The sequence below is a fragment of the Tinamus guttatus genome, unplaced genomic scaffold, assembly GCF_059628265.1.
Source record: "Tinamus guttatus ecotype Peru unplaced genomic scaffold, ASM5962826v1 Tinamus_guttatus_pri_ptg000356l, whole genome shotgun sequence".
In the NCBI taxonomy this organism is placed as follows: domain Eukaryota; kingdom Metazoa; phylum Chordata; class Aves; order Tinamiformes; family Tinamidae; genus Tinamus; species Tinamus guttatus.
The window spans coordinates 1,539,476-1,556,873 of NW_028288890.1; the positions used below are offsets into that span (position 1 = coordinate 1,539,476).

The following is a 17,398-nucleotide window of genomic DNA, read 5'->3' on the forward strand; positions in this document are numbered from 1 at the left end:
CGTTTAGATTGGGACTGGAATAACTACAATGTAATACTAAATTCCAATGCAAAAATTAAAAATGTTCAGCCTGCAAAATACTAATCTTATATCCAAGATTATCATCTGCAAAAATAAAAGCAGCATTTGTCTAGTCTCCATTGTGCAAATAAAGATCCCAGAAGAGCAAACTTCATTTCCCAAACATTAGGAAAAACAAATATAAATGCAGATGGGTTCTAAATCAAGGAAAAAAAAAACAGCTTTATAAAAGCAGATAATATTCTCCTAAGGTGGCACAATTACTGCTTTAATTTGCCTTGTCTTTCTCCCTCATGGTCTTGTGTCAGTGTTTGTACACACCACCCCTTGTTCCTTTAAAGAGTCAAAAGAGTCTTAATTTAGAACTCTTGATGGGAATTAGGGGTGTAATGTTCTCATAATCACCTCACTCAGAGGTGATTAGCCTGAAAAAACACGGAGACTCTTAAGGACACCAGGATCAGAAGAAAGGCCTGAACCCGTCTCTACCTCTTCAAAAATCACTGGTGCCAGCACCTGCCCCAGCAGACCTGAAGTGTGTGAGGCTGCTGAGGCTGGAATGAGCTGCCTGGACAGTTTTTGCGCATCTCCAATTTGCTGACCGTGCTCTCAAGCAGGACTCTTGTCAGCAGTACTCACATATATGGTCCTCACACCTGCATTCTTCTTATCCACATCATGTTTGCTCCCATTCCCCGGGCCTTTGAAGGCATTTCTGTGCTGACTGACAAGCCACGACTGTCCTGCCCCTCTGGAGCTTTGTTATGGATGTTTGAAAGGCTAAAAAAATGAGGAGGGAGGAGTCTCACCAAAATTTACCAAGGCAGCAAAATTAAAGATTCAAATGAGCTTTAGAGATCACTTCCAAGTTGTAGTGGTCAATAGTCTTCTCTAGGACATCATAAAGGGCAAACTGAGGCTCACTGCTACCCAGTAGTCCTGCCATTTAGTCCCAGAGACACGCCTACGGTGGCATGGAGCTGCCCTTTCAGCTCTCAGGGGAATACAGTTTGACGAGGTGCTGCAGCTCGGTGGCATAGCCCGTCACCGGGCATCGCTGGTGAGTCTTCACATAATTATACACACAGCGGTAGCAAAACACGTAGCCTGACGTGGACAGGACTGTGGCATTGGCTCGAATCTTGTGGCACAGTGGGCACATGGTCTTCAGTTTAGGCAACAGAGCTGAGTCCGCCCCATGGTCAAGGTGCACTGGCGGCGGTGGAGTAGGCAGCGCTGTCAGAGATTTGATGGTCTCCTGGTTTTCCGAGGAGTACCACCAGTCCAGGAACTGCAGGAAGAACACGCTGACAGACAGCCCGGTGGACAAGGAGAAAGCAATGCCACCCAGTGCCTTCTTCAGTGCTGACCGGACTTGTGTCTTAATGCTGTAGCAGGGAGAAAAGGCATTAAGAAATTATCAGTACTGCTCATTTGTCCCTCTGCAAACCAAGGCAAAAAAGATTAGGGGTAAGTCACTGCTCTACACAGCCTCGTAATGCTAAATAACTATTTTGTCATGTCCCATGGTTGTAATAGGGCAACTGGTGGGATGTGTCTTTGTGGTTTGAGCAGAGCATATGATCACTGGGAAAATTTCAAGACCTGTTTTTTTTTCAGAAGTCTAAATCAGAAAAGTTTGGTTTGAAGGGACCTGGATCTCAGGTCATTTCACTCCTGGACCATCATTTTGCAGGACATTAAACATGATCATGACTAGTTGTTGCTCAGGAAAACCAACTGAGCTAAGTTTCAGTCCTTTTAGCAGAGTGGGTACAATCTGCTTCCCATGACAGGAAAGTGCAGCTGAAGATTTTATGGGATGGAGGCTGAAGTGCCAAAAAACCATTTCGATTTTATTATAGAAACTTCTGTGAAGCTAATCGCTAATACTTGGTTCCTTATTTACACTTATTATCATGACATTCTCTTTTGGAGAAGGGTTTTGCCAAATATAAACTTTATCTTGAAGAATTTCTGGAGAACAAGACAGTTTTACCTTGAGCACGATCTCTACCTCGACCCACCCCCTGGCAAGAAGCTGCTAAGCCCTGTTCTGCTGTACCTGTGTGGCTGACTCGGGGCAGCTACTGCAAATTTCTTCTCCAGGGCCTGGATATCATCCGCAGTCAGTCTCACCAGGCGGACACCAGCCAGCCGCAGCATGGGCGAATGGTGCTGCGCTTCCCCGAGGATGTAGCACAACTGCTGGATAAGAAACCAGCCCTCCCAGGCCATGTTTACGAAGGGATAGGCAGCTAGAAAGGCTCTGTAAAAGCGCTTCCAAGATGACGAGGGAGGGTGGATGGAGTACTCATCCTCTTCCCGCAGGCTGGACACCAGTTTCTCTAGCTTTCCTTTCAGGTAAGGAACAAGAACAAGCAGAAGTAGAGACTTCCAGTGCTGCTTCTTTGGCAGGCCAGCGCTGGCCAGCGATTGCTGCTTGGAGTCTCCTATTGTGACCCTCTTTAAGCCGTAGAAGTTTTCAGAAAAAGAGGCACTGCACCTGGACAGATATTGCTGCTGCAGCAGCAGATCCAGCAGGATATAGACCTCATCAAACCAACGCCAGAGGAAGCCATATCGGGCAGGATTAGACTCAGCCAGCACCTATTGAAAAAGACATAAGCACTTACAGTGGAAACATATGCTAAACTACAGGAACTATAAACTATACCTGTAATTCCAAAAGTGAGCAGAATGGGTCAAAACTGCTCTGCTAGTTTGTGCCAGGCCAGCTGTGAGTCCTGGTGATGAAAAGCTCCACCAAGAGCAGCGTTCAACCTCTTTACATTTTCTCCACATAACAGTTTCCCCTCAGAGCACTCACTATCCAGTATTTGCTGCCTACATGACCTGTCCTCAGCAAACACACACCTCCCTGCGTGCATGTGCACAGAGCTGAGCCCCGTGAATCCACAGGGCAGCCCCAGTTTCCAGGGACCCTGGCATGGTTGAATCACGGGCAGTGGGAGCTCAGATCATCCTGCACCCTCAGCACAGGCAGCTTGTCCCGCACTCAAGGGACCACGTTGAACAGCCCATTTACCCCTTCCCAGCTGCGGCCAGCTCTCCCAGGCCACGACGCTGTGCAGAAGGTGATGAACCCTCGCCACGCAATGTGAGGAGAGCTGGCACAGCCCATTTCTGAAGAGCACCAGAGAATCCCACGGGCCTCACTCTGGGGGGAGAGGCGCCCGCGGCCGCGCAGGGAGGGCGCCCGGCGGCTCCCGGCCACGGCGCGACCGCTCCGCGCGGCCACGGGAGCCGCACGGGAGCCGCGCGCGACCCCCCGCCAAGGCCCCCGGGCGAGGGTCGCGCCTGCCATGTCGCGGCGAGCCGCCATTTTGTGCAAGAGGGGCCGGGGGGCGGGAGGCCCCCCCCGCCGCGCCGCGCCGGGCCCTCACCTTGGCCAGGTGCTGCAGCGCGGGCTTCACGGCGCCCATGAGGCTGTCCTGAGCCACCGCCTCGAAGATGGAGGGCCTGTCGTGCGCGGCCGGCGCCGCCGTGAGGTGGGCGCCCAGCTCCGCCATGACGGCGGCCCCGCCGGCAGGGGGAGCCGGCGGCCCCAGCGGCGGCGCGGGGCAGCCTCCGGCCCCGCCCCCCGGAAGCGAGGCGCGGCGGCGGCGCTCTGTCCCCGCCCCGCGCCGCTCTCTGTGGTGGCCGGGGCGCGGCCACTCTATGCAGGGGGCGGGGCTGTTTCTCTCGAGGCCGCCCCGTCCCGCTTCCGCTTCCGCCGCGGCCGCCCCCGCAGCCGCTGTGTCCGTCGCCGCCCGCGCCGTGAGTGGGGCGGGGGCACCGGGATGGGACGGAGGTCCCGGGGTGGGTGGGGGCGGTGGCGGCGCTGAGTGCGGGTCGGTGCTGGGGGAGGCGCCGGGCAGGACAGGCCATGGCTGGGGGGATTGCGGGGATGGGCGCAAGGCCGGGGGTTGAGGCAGAGGAGGGCCCGGGGGGAGGTGGGAAGGTCAAGGAGGGGCAGGGGAGCGAGGCTGGGGCACGGAGGTGGTGCCGAGGAGGGTGTCAGTCCGGCAGGGATGGGGAGCGGGGAGCAGCCCCCTGGGAAGGGCGAGGGGGGGGCCGTGGGGTGCTGCGTGCGCTGGGAAAAGGGCTGGGATGCGCCTGGGAGAGATGGGATGGGGGATGTGCTGCGGAGGGGGGGCGCGGGGAGGAGGCGGGTGGCGCTGCTGGGGGGACGGGGACTGCGGCCACGGGCTGGCGGGGAGGGAGAAGAGCGGAGGGGCTGGTGGCAAAGCCAGCCCTGCAGTTGGAGGGGTAGGAGCTGAGGAGCAAGAAGGTGATAGGAAGCACAAAGCATTTGGGAATGGGATGTGGAGCACCAAGACCTGGGCTGGTTCCAATGAAAGCTTTATGTCAGGGCTGATTGAGACCTTAAACCTGCCGCCTTCCCGTTCACATCAGTGTGAAATCGGTGGCGTCGAGCTCAGGACGGTCGTTGTTCCAGTTCTGCGCCAGGCAAAGCTAGTGCTGGTTGGCTGCAGGGTTCAGTTTGCTCTGCAGTTTTAGGCTGAAGCTGCTGATGTTTCTGGTTTTGATGGTTCCTTTTTTCATTGAGTCATGTTTACATTTAATTGTCAAGTTAATGCTTACAGCCTTAACCATTGCCAGAGCTTCTGGAGGAATTCCTCTGCTGCATTGCTTTTTGGGGGACGTAGCAGGGGGCAGAGCAGGACCCTTTTGCTGTCGACTTGAGCACCTTTGCGTGTTTGTGAGGCACAGAGCCACTGGAAGGCAAGGGCAATCTTTCTTAGATTTTTTTCCCCCAAAACCATAAGGATATTTATGGCATGGCTGGGAATTGTCTCTGCTCTCTTCAGATGTAATTTGTGTACAGGAAACTGGTATTTTTTGGAGTCATTTAAAACACTGCTATTATTTGTGAATCTGCTCTTTGTTTTTGGCCTTCATCTGGGACTTGTTGTAAACTATGCAGAGTTTGTTTAGGAGATTATCCCCAGTGCAGTTATCAACCTGTCTCTTAACAACGTGTGAAGCAAGCTAGGACATACACGAAACAAAAATCCTTGTGCCTACAGAAAGAGTTTTCTCCAATGTGGCACTTGGAATATAGTAGTTGTGTTTCTTACTGCAATAAATCAAGTATTGTTCTACATTTGTCAGAACAGAGATTGTGATTATATGTGCTGTGGTTAGCCTTGTTTGAAGTCTGAGTGTTTTTATGATTATTCTCCATGTTTCCAAGTATGTAATCTGAAGTTAGACAGTGAAAATTCTGCTTCTGAGTATAACTATAATCTGTGAAATTCAGCAAGATTCTGTGGGGTAGCTTTATGCAGCTGGGTGATATGTGTTGTTTTCCTTTTTCTCTCTTATCTGCTATTGGTCACTGCTGAAACAATATCAGGCAACAGAGACTCATGTAATGCAACCAGGCCGAAGCGCAGCAGAGTCTGTTGAATCCCCTTTGCGTGGCCTCGTGCCACATGCTCTGGTAGATGGAAACATTTAAGTTGTCTTCTGAGCGAGGCTCAGACCCGCAAGGCCGTATCCGAGGAGGCTGCGCGTCCGGCGGGAAGCAGGACCCGCGGCAGCCGCCGGGGCGCTGCTGGAAACGCTACCGTGTCGTGTTGGAGCTCGCGTGGCCGCCCCAGAACAGCCTCAGAGAAGCCTCCCTTGCAGGTGAAGAGACCTTCCAGAGCAGTTCCCAGGCATCGTTTGCTCGCCAGCTTGGCAGGAGCAGAAATGGGGTGAAATCAGGCCAGTCTGGGCAATGCTGCGTGAGGAGAGGTAACCGCGGGGCCAGGGCAGGCAGAAGCTCCAGGGAGCGAAGCAGCAGGTCCCATTTCTCCCCTGCTTCCTTGGCAGCTGCGATGCCACCCTGCAGAGTGCATTAAAGGTGGTGGGAACTGCCATTGCCCCTTCACTGCTGCTCAGGTGGCCTTGCCTCCTGGGTATTAAAATGAGTTAGGTGGTCAGGAAAAGAAGGACGATGTCGGGGCTGGTGAAAGGGTGAGGAAGGAAAGCACTAAGAAGCAGAGCTAGTTGTGGTGCTGGGCAGCAGCTCGGGGTGCAGCACTTCGCCTGTTCTTCCAGTGTTGAGCCCAAGGGATGGGAGGCAAACAGGCAGCAGCACTTAGGGAGAATGACTCACGACTTTGCTGGTAGCATTTAAAGGGAATAGGATCTACAAAAAAAAAAGGGGAATTGGGCAAAAATAGGTAATAATAATAAAGTAGGAGGAAGCATGTTTTGGATAGTTTGGAAGATATAGCTTTTTAGCCACAATGCAGATTGTATCTTCAAAAGCAGTAAAATTGCCCACTCCTATGCTTGTTTTTGAGCCAATACTTGCAATTGTTTGAGTCATGTTTGTCACGGAGCTGGCAATTGCACAAATGAAGTGATGGCTCTCTGCTGTGTTTGGACAATCCCTGTAACCTAGGTATCAATAATTTGATTTTGTGGTGCAGGCAAAGTGCTGGTGAGACCTTCTGCACAGCTCCCGTAAGCACTTTGCTGGCCCACAGGCATTTTTCAGTCCTGTCCACAAAAATGCAGTGCAAAAACTAATAAGCTTGTGTGTGTGTTGGAGCGGGGTGTAAGATCTTGGCAAAGAGATATTCCAATTTCAAGCCTGAGAGGATGGAAGAGCAGTGGCTTTTCTAAATAAATAAATAAATAAATAAATAAAAATAAAGCTTTGTGTTTACCAGGGTTTAGGAAGAACAAAAGAGAGGGGAAAAATCAAAGGCCTCCAGGTGGGTGCTGCAAGTAGGGTTAATTGTTCTTTCTATCAACATGCAACATAAAAATGTATCGTTAGGGGGAGTTGACATTTTCCTTTGTCTGAAATGTGGACTTCTCACTTCCAGTCGAGATACTCAATGTGCGCTGCTTTTTTGGGAAAATGAAATTGTTTACCCAGGGGAAAGACAGCTGCAGAACACGTCAAGATCTCCTCATTATAAGCAGTTAAAATGGTCTTTCTGCTTTGTGATTAAAAATCAGAAAGCTTGGGGTGGGCACTGCTGCTTTTCTAGGGTATCTGCAATAGGTGTTTTTATTTTCCCTGACACTGTTCATTTGAATCCTTAATCCATGGGTTTTCCAGGTAACGACATCTAGTACAGAAGGAAGATTGTGCAACCTGTGCATGTAAAGCATTTCTTTCTTTCCATATGTTATGTGCTCTCACCAAGTGTTCTTCCTCTGAGTTCTGAACTTGCAAACTGTTGTTGTCAGCTCTTGATGCTCTTTGACTGTTTTTTCCCCCTTTCAGGTGTTTTAAGGAATCGGAACCATGACGGACTCCAAATATTTTACGACCAATAAAAAAGGTTAGTGGTAAATTAATGCAGTGGATTGCAGGCTCCTGGGGGTGGTGGTGACTATTTTTACACAGCTTTTTTTAACTGCCTGCAGAAGAATTTGTAATTTTCTGTTAGTTCTGTCCCTATTTCTCCTCTTAATCATCTAGGGAGAAACTTCAAAAGTAGGTCACGTGGTGACAGAAGACAAAACTGATGCATTGTACAGCTTTGTATTGCACAAATGACCCAAATTGCTCTTTTTTTTTTTTTTTTTTTTAAAGATTTAGGTTATTTAGAAAGGTATAGTTCACCTCATTCTCAGAGTATCACAGCTTTAATTCTTGAACCATGTTCTGCATAAAGTATCACAGCTTCTACATATTAGTGTAGCAATGTTATGGGAGCAAGAGCCTGAAAAAGGAAAGAAAAAAGAACACATCCCTGGGAGTTTATCAGGATTTCTTTGCAAATGGTTGGGCAGGTTAACTTTGCAGACTGCTTCATCTTCCTTGTTTGAGAACTTGGTTTTTCAGCCTAAACCTTGCAAAACACTAAGTGAATTTAGTTTTCTAATTTTGCAAGGGAAATAGTTCTGTCATCATGTAGCCAGTGTAGGATGCTACAATAACCTTAGGCACATGGGGATGTGTATATAGGGTGGGCAGAAGGTCTGAATTGTGTGGGTTTTTTGTTTGTTTTCCAAGAGTTTCAGTCTGTTTTCTCTTCTTCCAGGAGAGATTTTTGAACTGAAGGCAGAACTCAATAATGAAAAGAAAGAGAAGAGAAAAGAGGCTGTAAAAAAGGTTATTGCAGCCATGACTGTGGGCAAGGATGTCAGGTAAAAGCTGCTTTTCTTGCACCTGTAGTAGCTGTGGTTCTCCTTGGACTCCTAAGTGATATGAGAGGTGCACATCTCTGGGAGGCTTCCCAATAGGGAGAAGGGAAACACTGTGTCCCGGGATCCAAATTCTTCATCTCAGTGAGTTGGGTAGTGAGACTGGATGTGTGCTGACTTGTGGGGTGCTCGATACACATTTTTTTTAAGCTCTTTTCTGTTACAGAAAGCAAAATAAACCGAGTTTATCTGTACCGGTTTAGCTAGATACCTGTCATCATTTTTTATTTAAAAATCTTTCAAGATTTCAGCCAATTTTAGATATCATTGTAGACAATGTTTCTGATCTACTTGCTAGCTGAATTCTTACTTTTGGGAAGTTAGTTCTGAGTGTTTCTTTTAAAAGATTTTATGCCATTACACATAAAGGTACATTTTAAACTTGAGCTTTTTAAAAAAACTTTCTCTTTGAGATTACATCACAGTTGATAAAGGACCGGGTCATTTATCTTCTGCAAAGCTGCTACAGTAATTTTTGCTGTCTTTAAGGAACAAACATTTTCTTTCCAGCTTGCCCCATTACTGGATTCTGCAATAAAGTCACTGTAATCGTGGATTCCTGGCAGTGGAGTCTGCCAGACAAATTCATCCCAGGTTACAGTTTTAGGATCGTGACTTGATGAAGAATGAAGGAACAGATAAACTGCAGGGAGAACAAGTGTGTGTGTGTATATATATATATATATATAGTGTGTGTATATATATACAAACATATGCATACACTATATATATGTATTTGTCAGCAGCACTTGACCTTTTCCCTTAGACCTCTACAACATACCTGAGAGCTGCAGATGTCCTGTGCAACTGTCTCCTTTCTTCTGCACTGCTGTTTAGATTGCTGCTTAACATTGCTGTGCAACTCAGTTTATCAGTATTTAATTTGCTAATTGCTATACAATTCACTAGGCTGAAATTTGGCAGGTTCATTGCGAATCATTTGTCCTGCATCATGAGAACATTTTTCTAAGCATCTTTGTTTTGCTGTTGGTTAATTTCCAAGGCTGGCATGAGAGAGCTTTCTTGTTCAGCGAACTCCACAATTACAACAGCTTTAGGAAATTGCATTTGTTTTCCCTTGTTCCAGGCACTGACTTATGTTAATGCCCTAGAAGAGATTTAGTGATTAAACTATTATAAAACCCTTTGCAAATTGTGTGGGGAGGAAAATGACCCCTTACTTGGCTGTGGAATAGTTACACTGGACTTCCAGCTTTCCTGGCTTCCTTGCTATTCCTCCTACCCTTTTACTCATGGTGTAACCTCACTGCTTTTTCTCTCCTCTTGCTCCACTCTGCCCTGTCCAGTTCACTCTTTCCAGATGTTGTGAACTGCATGCAGACTGACAACTTGGAGCTGAAGAAGCTGGTGTACCTGTACCTGATGAACTATGCCAAAAGTCAGCCCGATATGGCCATTATGGCTGTCAACAGCTTTGTGAAGGTAATTTGCTCCTAAGGCTCAGCAGAAAATGGTCTGTGCTGTGGCTGTCACTGTTTCCTTTGTCCATTAGCGCTTTCTGAGCTGTTGGTAATTTCAGTCTCTGGGTGCCTGTTGAGGAGCAGGAAATAAACTGGCTTACAGGAGCTGGCTGAGTCCAGCAAGTCTAGATCTCATTTCTAACTTGTTACCCTTAGTAAGTGATTACCCCTGTAAGTGTTTCTGAGGGAACCTGCTCCAGGAAAAGCATTATTGGAGACTAGCTTCTGTCCTTGGTCAAGAGAATGTTTTTCCTTCAGTCTTTTTAGTATCTGTAGCTTGCTCTTCTGGTTAGAGAGAATCCCCCTACCTCCATCTGAAGGCTCCTGGGAATAATATTTTTTTATATCTTCAAAGTGTAGTTCTGTTAAAGTGGGTTAATAAACAGACTTGATAGTTTCCAGCTCCCTGCTTTTCCTTACAAGGAAATGTCTGATGCCTAATGTGCCAAGATGAGGGACAAGTGTTGGTAAAGAGAGAGTGTTGGCACTAGTCTGTGCTAACTCAGCACTTCATGTGCAATTCACAGCTCAGGCTGTTGTATGCATTGGTATGATATGTCACTTTGCTCATACGCTTTAATATTGATACATTCAGGTGTTTTATGGTCATAGGAATTTTAAACAGTGGAGGGTAAATGCCTCTTTAAACCAGAAAGGCTAAACCCCAGCATTTCATTCTGTCTGAAAGCTGCTTGTGGCTGGCCTTTGGAGGGTGAGAGGTGCCTCTCTAGTTTAGCTGTGCTTTAGATTTGACTGCTAGATTGTGTGGAAAGCAGTTTTGCCTGTGGTCAACCAAAGGGCACTGAGATCACAATTTTGCCATTTTGCAAGCTGTTATAGCCTGAAAACATTTTGAGTTGGTATAGAATGTTTCTGTGAACCAGTAAATCCACCTTTTATCTGTGGTTGGAAATAAATGCCTTTTTTTAGTGCATAATCAGAGAGAAGGCCTTTTGATTGGCATAAGAACAGAAAAGTCTGATTCTGGCCATAGGGAAGATACCATTGTTTAGATGTACATGTTTACTGCATATTCATCCTCCGCCTTGCAGGACTGTGAAGATCCAAACCCTCTGATCCGTGCCCTGGCAGTCCGTACGATGGGATGCATCAGGGTGGATAAGATCACTGAGTATTTGTGTGAGCCTCTTCGCAAGTGTCTGAAGGATGAAGATCCCTATGTACGAAAGACCGCAGCTGTGTGTGTGGCGAAGCTGCACGACATCAATGCCCAGATGGTGGAAGACCAAGGATTCCTGGATTCTCTGCGTGACCTGATTGCAGACTCCAACCCCATGGTAATGTATATGTCCTTCCAACACATTTCTTGTGTTTGTAATGCACAAGTAATCAGAAACATAAGGGTTTTTCAGTTGCTACTGATGCACACAATGGATGTATTGCTTAGAGAGCAGTTTTATTCCTGAAGTGAATTGGCTTCTGTTCTTCGATCTGTTTGAGCTTTTCCCTGTTTGGATGCTGTCTTGAGTGCTGCAACTAAAGTTTTGCCTCCTGGCTGACCTGGCTGATGAGTCAAAAGAACAGGATGAGGAATCTTTTTGATGCTACTGCCTTGGTGACAGCTTGTAGCCATTGACTTCTGCAGCCTTTGGCTCTTGGAGTGAGTGGATTGATAACTTCAGTCAGTAATCCGGATAAATCCACTGATGTATAATGACTGTAGAAAATCAATGCTGATGTTTTTAGTGAAGCTAAATGAATTATCAGAGCAGAGGTGGAGATCAAAAACTTTACCAGATTTTCACAGGAGTAATCTACCTATTAAATCAATATGTCATCAAGGGCGATTAGGGGTCTATTTCTACACCAGGCTTCTTCCACTACTAATTTATAATTAAAGGGTGGTGAACAATGGATTAAGTGCTGCAGTGCATAATGTTTTTAGTCAGTATTTTTCTGATGATATACCAGAATCCAGTGAGCACACGGATATCAGTGTAATGCTAGCAAAAAAGATTTCTGCAACTTGTGTTAGCTCAGAGTGTAAGGATGTGATCGCTCCTTTGTATTTCTTTTAGAGCCCACATCTGATTGACTCTGCTTAAAGACATAATTTAACATTATTAGGCTAGATCTAGCAGTTCTTTGTATGGTGCATGAATCAAGCTGCAAAAAGCAAATTGCTGACCTGTTATAACTACTTTGGGCAGCTCCGAATAAATCAAATGCAGGTGGTGAAATATCATCCTCTCTAGCAGTAGAGTAAAGGCTGCTGATTACTTTTCTTGTGGCTTTTTAGAGACACTAAAACTGAGGGTGTCTGGTTTTCACAGGAACATATCTGTGAGAAGTGGTGCCAACCAGAACATATAGGTATCTATTGCCTCTGGTATGAGACTCTTTTGCAAGCTGTTCTCTTTGCATCCCTTGAATTTATTATGCCAGGCTTCTGCATGAATATTAATGACTGCTTGGAGATGATCTCTCTATCTAGGCAATTTCGAGGTATAAGGAGAACATCTACTTTTAAAAATTTGATGAGTGTTTCTTACAGTCTCTGAAAGCACTTGATGGGGCTGTTTTGGTTTCACACTGGCCCCTGATCTTGGCATACAGGTAGCAGCAGAGTGTACTGTGGACAGTAACTTAACCTGTGCTTCACCTAGGCTTGGTTTCAAATTAAAATTTTCTTCTGCTGTTTACAGCCATGTGGATGTGAGTTGAGGAGCTCTGGTTGAAGAAAAGCAGTATTTGAGCAGAAATTCATAAGGTTTTTTGTGCCCTTTCAGCTCATTGATCTCGAGAATTAGCTTTTGGTAAATGAACCATCAGCTGTGCTGAGAGGAGTGATATCTATTTCAAAAGCATATTAAGTGCTAACATAAATGAATGAAGGGGAGAAATACGGAAGGGCAGTGTATGCCCCACTGGCTAAATAAATCACCAAAATTAGCCTAGGGATTCCTAATGAGCATCAGCATCCCTAACGAGCTCCCTGGTGGTGGTGAGGATGGAGCAGGGCACCAGAGCCGCTGTGGCTGCTGCAATCAGCTGCAGCTCTGCAGCCCGTCGCGCGGCAGGACCACGTTACCTGCCTCGTATCACCCTTACCTGCTCTACCTGCAGCTGTGGGTTTGCAGCAGGGCAGGTGCAGTTTGGAGGAGCGATAGTGATGGAGAGGCCTGTGACTTGTTTTCAGATCTGCAGGCTTGGAGAACTGTGTGGCTGGTGTCCCGTATAGTGACAGGGCACTATGTTCTTGCTCTTAAGGGTAGATGGGGACGGTTTTCATCAGACTTTATGCAGAATTTAATCTGGTAACAGTTCTCTAGTAGACAGGGACATTCCTTCTGGTAAGCGTATTGCTTCATTCATCTTTGAAATTTGTGGCTCTGTGGAACAGTCGTTGCCACAAAGTGCAGTTGTTGTCCACCCCAGCCAGAGCTCGAAGGATTCATCTTCCTAGTCAAACTGTCCCACTTGCTGCTGCTTTTTCCGTGGGAAATTCAAGTGGGTGTTGCTGATAACCAGGAGCTGTTTGCTAAATAACTTATGTTTTTGTGCAAACTGGTATTTAGTTAGCTATTTCTCCATGGTCAGGTGGAATGCAGTCCTGCCTGGAAGCTCTTAATAAGCAAATGTGTGTATTAGTAATTAAACCTAAAGAAGGATAATGAAGATTAAAAAAAAAAAAAAAAAGTACAGATACAGCTATCCCTACTGCATGTTCCTCTCTAAATGATGCATTAGACTTATTACAACCTGTTATCTAAAGTCATTCATGTTTTTATTATAAATCTTTTGATGACTTGTGGAAATGGGCAACATCAGACACTTAATGAAGCAGAATGTTTTTTTAGATAGAAGATCCTCACTTAGTCTCTCATCTGGGAAATGAGGATTTTAGGCAAGAGGTGGAAAATGCCTGTTGAAAAATAATCTTCAAGAAGGAATTTATTATGATTTTGTAATTGGTTACCACTGGTGTATGAGCAAGCACTAACTGTTCAGGCTGGCTGCTGCTCTATCTGTGGCTTGCTGATTCCCTTGTAATTGTGCAGAGATCAAGGTGTCTGGCAGTAAGTTGGGAACTGATATTTCTGTCAATGTGGGGTTTATTTTTTATAGTTTATTTTTTAAAAACTATATTATGATAGAGGTTGGAGACCCAGATGTTGGAGGTCGGGGATATTCAGGGCATTGCTATGGAGTTCTACTAAGGTGCTGTATGTGCAGGAACCAAGATGTTCCCTCCTATCTGGGCTTCTGGTCGGCAGGGTCTGTCATTACTTCAGCTACAGCAATCCAGTGGTCGCTTTGCAGTTTCTCCTGTGTGGATTAACTCAAACTTCTAATTGCTTTTAATGGAGATCGAGTGACTTATATGACTAGTTACCAGATGGGCTAGTGGCTTACTGTGTGTCAGCCTGGCTGTTCTACCCTGCACAAGCAGTGGGCCTGTAACACACAGTTGTGGTTCGGTTAATGGGTGGTTATGCTTGATTGTGGATGGCGCCTTTTATCTCGTTTTACAGATGGTCCCAAAAAGCCTGTGGCTGCCCTTTGTCACTTGGGATCTGCTAAGTGCTTTTCCCCTAAAGAGAACCCGCATTTCTTCCCAGGCCTGTCTTAAGACAGACTTTTCTTCTTTGTTGCTCTGCATTTCCTTGTGTGAAGCTCTGCAGAACCAGGTTTGGGTGAATATAAAGCTCAGCCCTGGCTGCTTCAGACTCAGTACTCTTTGGACTTACCCTAAGGGGCATTTCTTACTAGTAGCTTCAAGACAGTGCAACTCAGAAGGCACTGATCCTCTTCAACAAAATACAATGTCAGGATGATATTCTAGGATTTTTCCGTAGTGCTGGTTCATGGGATGGCAGATTGCTGTAAAAACCTTTCCCACCCAGCGTTTGCAGTAGGTAATAGGGAAGGGAGAAGGACAGGTCTGTTGTGCAGCTGCCGGTGGCCAGAGGCTCTTTGGAGTTTTGGTCTTGTCCCCAGTCCCTAATGAGGGATTAACCCGCTCATCCCTGGAATATTGCAGGCTTTGAGCCCTGGTAATGAACAGCAAGACCAGGAGGTGGCAGCAGCTTAAAACAGAACCCAGCCTGCTTAGTTAGACACCTTATTTTGTAGCTAGCTCTCCTCTGGCTTTTCTCACTGCATTTCTTGGTTTTCCTCAGGAATGTAAATATTAATGGGAAAACACAAACCAAAATCCATCTTAAGCCCTACTCCTAATACTTAAATAGCACAACCTTTCTCACTATATTTTTTTTCATTCTTCGACCCCTTAGGGTAATTCTTAATCTATAAAATAATCCATAAGGCCAGTCTACCTGTCTTTTCTGCATTGACTTTGTTTCAGTTGGTGTCAAAAGACCGAGGTGAAAACTCAGAGTGCTTCTCCTCAAGTTGTTAAAAGAAGGCAGCCCTGGGTGTTGACAGCGGCATGCAAGATCTTTTTGTCTGTTTATTTGCCTTTCTCCAGGGCTGCTTCTATCAGGAATAATTGAGTTTCTTTTTCTTCAAAGCAATAAGAAAATGTGGTTCAGGAATAAACTTATCTATAACTTGTAATCAATTTCTACCCAAAAAATCACTTTATATATGTGTATATATATTTTTTTTTCATTTCTCATTTTAGAAGAGAGATTCTGCAGCAGACTGGACCCATGTGAACTTCCTGGGGAAATGCCTGTGATAACTGTGTGCAGTCTGGGCACACCTGCAAAGCGGCGTTGAGCTGAGATTGGAGAGGCTGAGCTCTGTTTAGCTTTAAACCTGACTGGTGCCCGCGGCAACAGCCATGAGCACAATAACACAGATAACAAAAGGTTGGCAGCCCGATCCTTGGCAAGCTCCTGCTGCCTTCACTGTTGTGCCACTGCTTTGTCACTCTGACGTCCAGTGTCAGCTGGATCGAAGCTGTCACAGGGCGGCTGTTTTGCTGCTGTGTTTCTGTGGGCTGTGTAGACCTACCGTTTATTTGGTGTCCAAACATTGTCACTTTTAACACAATCTATGCATCCCTGTTTATTGGGAAGGATGGTCTTGTAAATCGGTATGTAGTAAAGTGAGATCACAGAAGTTGATTAGTAAATGCACCAAGTGCATGGAATATGTAGCTAGATTCTTGCATTGTGTTTGTTGCCTTTTTTCTTTTTTATTTTCTCCTTTAGCATTTAATAACTTGCACTAAGAACAGAGTCTGAGCTCTGACAGCTAGAGGTGGCTAAGCTCACACTGATTTAATCAGTCCCCTCCAGCAGTATGGAGTTTCCATAGCTCATAGACCAGGTTACAAACCTGCTGCTATATATCACTGTAGCCACTTGTCTGCCCGTGCTGTGTCTGTGAGCCTCCCATTCCTTTTGCCGGTCAGAACTTCGGGATGTGTGTTTGGGCTTGTAGGATGACCTTATAGGGAGAGAAGGTCCTCCCTTTGTTCCTTTCCTACTAGCTAGCAAGCTGTACGTCTGAGATCATGCCCTAAAACATGGGTCTGTTTAGAAACAACAGCTCTTATCCATGGGGCTGCCCTCCCTTGTGAACTTCACAGGATTTTTGTCCTTCTTTGTGTATTAAAGCTGAGAAATGAAGCTTTGCTGAGAAACTGTTGGTGGTCCTCCAAGTTCCAGGGAGACTTCCCAGGAAGCATTGTCTGGGATTTGGGACCTCTGTTGCACAAGAGGGTGGAGCATTACCTTCATTGCTGCAGGAAAGCACTCTTCTCTTGGGGGGAAACCTGAGCCTTTTATGGCTTTTTTCTTTCTCTCTGCAGCTAATGTTTTGTCTAGCACAAGGAGTGAACCACCTGCCCCAAAGGAGTTCGTGCTTTCTGCTTATGAAGGTTGTAAGGACTTTAAAATTCACAGCCTAGCATGGAGCTGAATGTTCCTGGGAGTCGTGGGCTGTGCCAGGGCAGTCTGAGGCTCCCCTGGATGCCTCACTACCTGTGAAATGTTGCTCCTCTCTTCCAGGTTAGTTGTTGCAGAGTGATGACTGTCTTGAAGTGCCCCAGGCTAGTCCATCCTGGTCCGAGTATGTCTGGTGTTCCTGTAAAAATCCACCTGTGCTGCGGGCAGAGCTGAGCCCTCCTTCCAGGAGGCACCTAATGTTTGTGGGCATCCAGGGTGCAGGCTGTGCTTCCCCAGCAGGGCAGGGATGGAGCACGTGGCCTCTCCTGGGGACTCTGCAGGGTGCTCGGGACGTCTAAACCAGGCTGTCGAGGAGGCAGAACGATACGGCTTGCAAATAAGCAGATCCTAGAGGTAGCACGATGGAAACGAGAGACAGGGATAGGTGTCCACAACAGTGGCTGTATTAATGTGTCTGTTGAGATGCTTCGGCAACACCGGAGAACATCAGGGGAGCTTCGAAGCCAGTTAGTGGCTGTGGTGAAGCAGCCAGATTGCAAAGACAACCTGGTGGAGAAGGGAGAGCTGCTGATAGCCACGCTCCGTCCCCGCGCGCTCTGCCATGCGCTCCGGCTCCTCTGGGTGTTTCTCCAGACACCCGTGTGTGTCTGGTTCACCAGGCAGCTGGTTGTTTCCTAGGCTGTCAAACAGATCTGAGGGAGTTTCAGGCCCATGCCCAAGACCCAGCTGATCTGGTGGGTGGATGAGGAGCACTGGTCTGGAGCAGCTTGGCCAGAAGTTGTGCCCTCCCCATGCAGTTAGTGCTGGCAGCCTGGCAGGGAGATGCAACGCGCTTGTGCAGCAGCACGCGAATTCCCGCGGCGCTGCAGT

General features: G+C 46.8%; 2 protein-coding genes across 3 annotated transcripts in view; one reads left to right on the top strand and one right to left on the bottom strand.

The window, feature by feature from the left end:
• Window positions 1-989: 989 nt before the first annotated feature.
• PEX12 (peroxisomal biogenesis factor 12) lies at window positions 990-3,599 on the bottom strand. The gene is made up of 3 exons (XM_088530067.1): window positions 3,429-3,599; window positions 2,087-2,631; window positions 990-1,409 (listed from the first exon to the last, which is right to left on the bottom strand). Exons 1-3 carry the CDS (start codon window positions 3,552-3,554, stop codon window positions 1,010-1,012), a joined length of 1,071 nt encoding a protein of 356 aa, XP_088386193.1. The 5' UTR covers window positions 3,555-3,599; the 3' UTR covers window positions 990-1,009.
• A 142-nt stretch (window positions 3,600-3,741) lies between these two features.
• The window catches only part of AP2B1 (adaptor related protein complex 2 subunit beta 1), a 71,171-nt gene continuing 57,514 nt past the window's right edge, over window positions 3,742-17,398 (top strand). For both annotated transcript variants that reach the window (XM_088530065.1, XM_088530066.1), the window contains exons 1-5: window positions 3,742-3,801; window positions 7,280-7,337; window positions 8,043-8,148; window positions 9,513-9,648; window positions 10,739-10,984. In XM_088530065.1, the coding sequence (XP_088386191.1) occupies window positions 7,301-7,337; window positions 8,043-8,148; window positions 9,513-9,648; window positions 10,739-10,984 (525 nt within the window). In that variant the 5' untranslated portion in view covers window positions 3,742-3,801; window positions 7,280-7,300. The remainder of the gene's footprint in view (window positions 3,802-7,279; window positions 7,338-8,042; window positions 8,149-9,512; window positions 9,649-10,738; window positions 10,985-17,398) is intronic.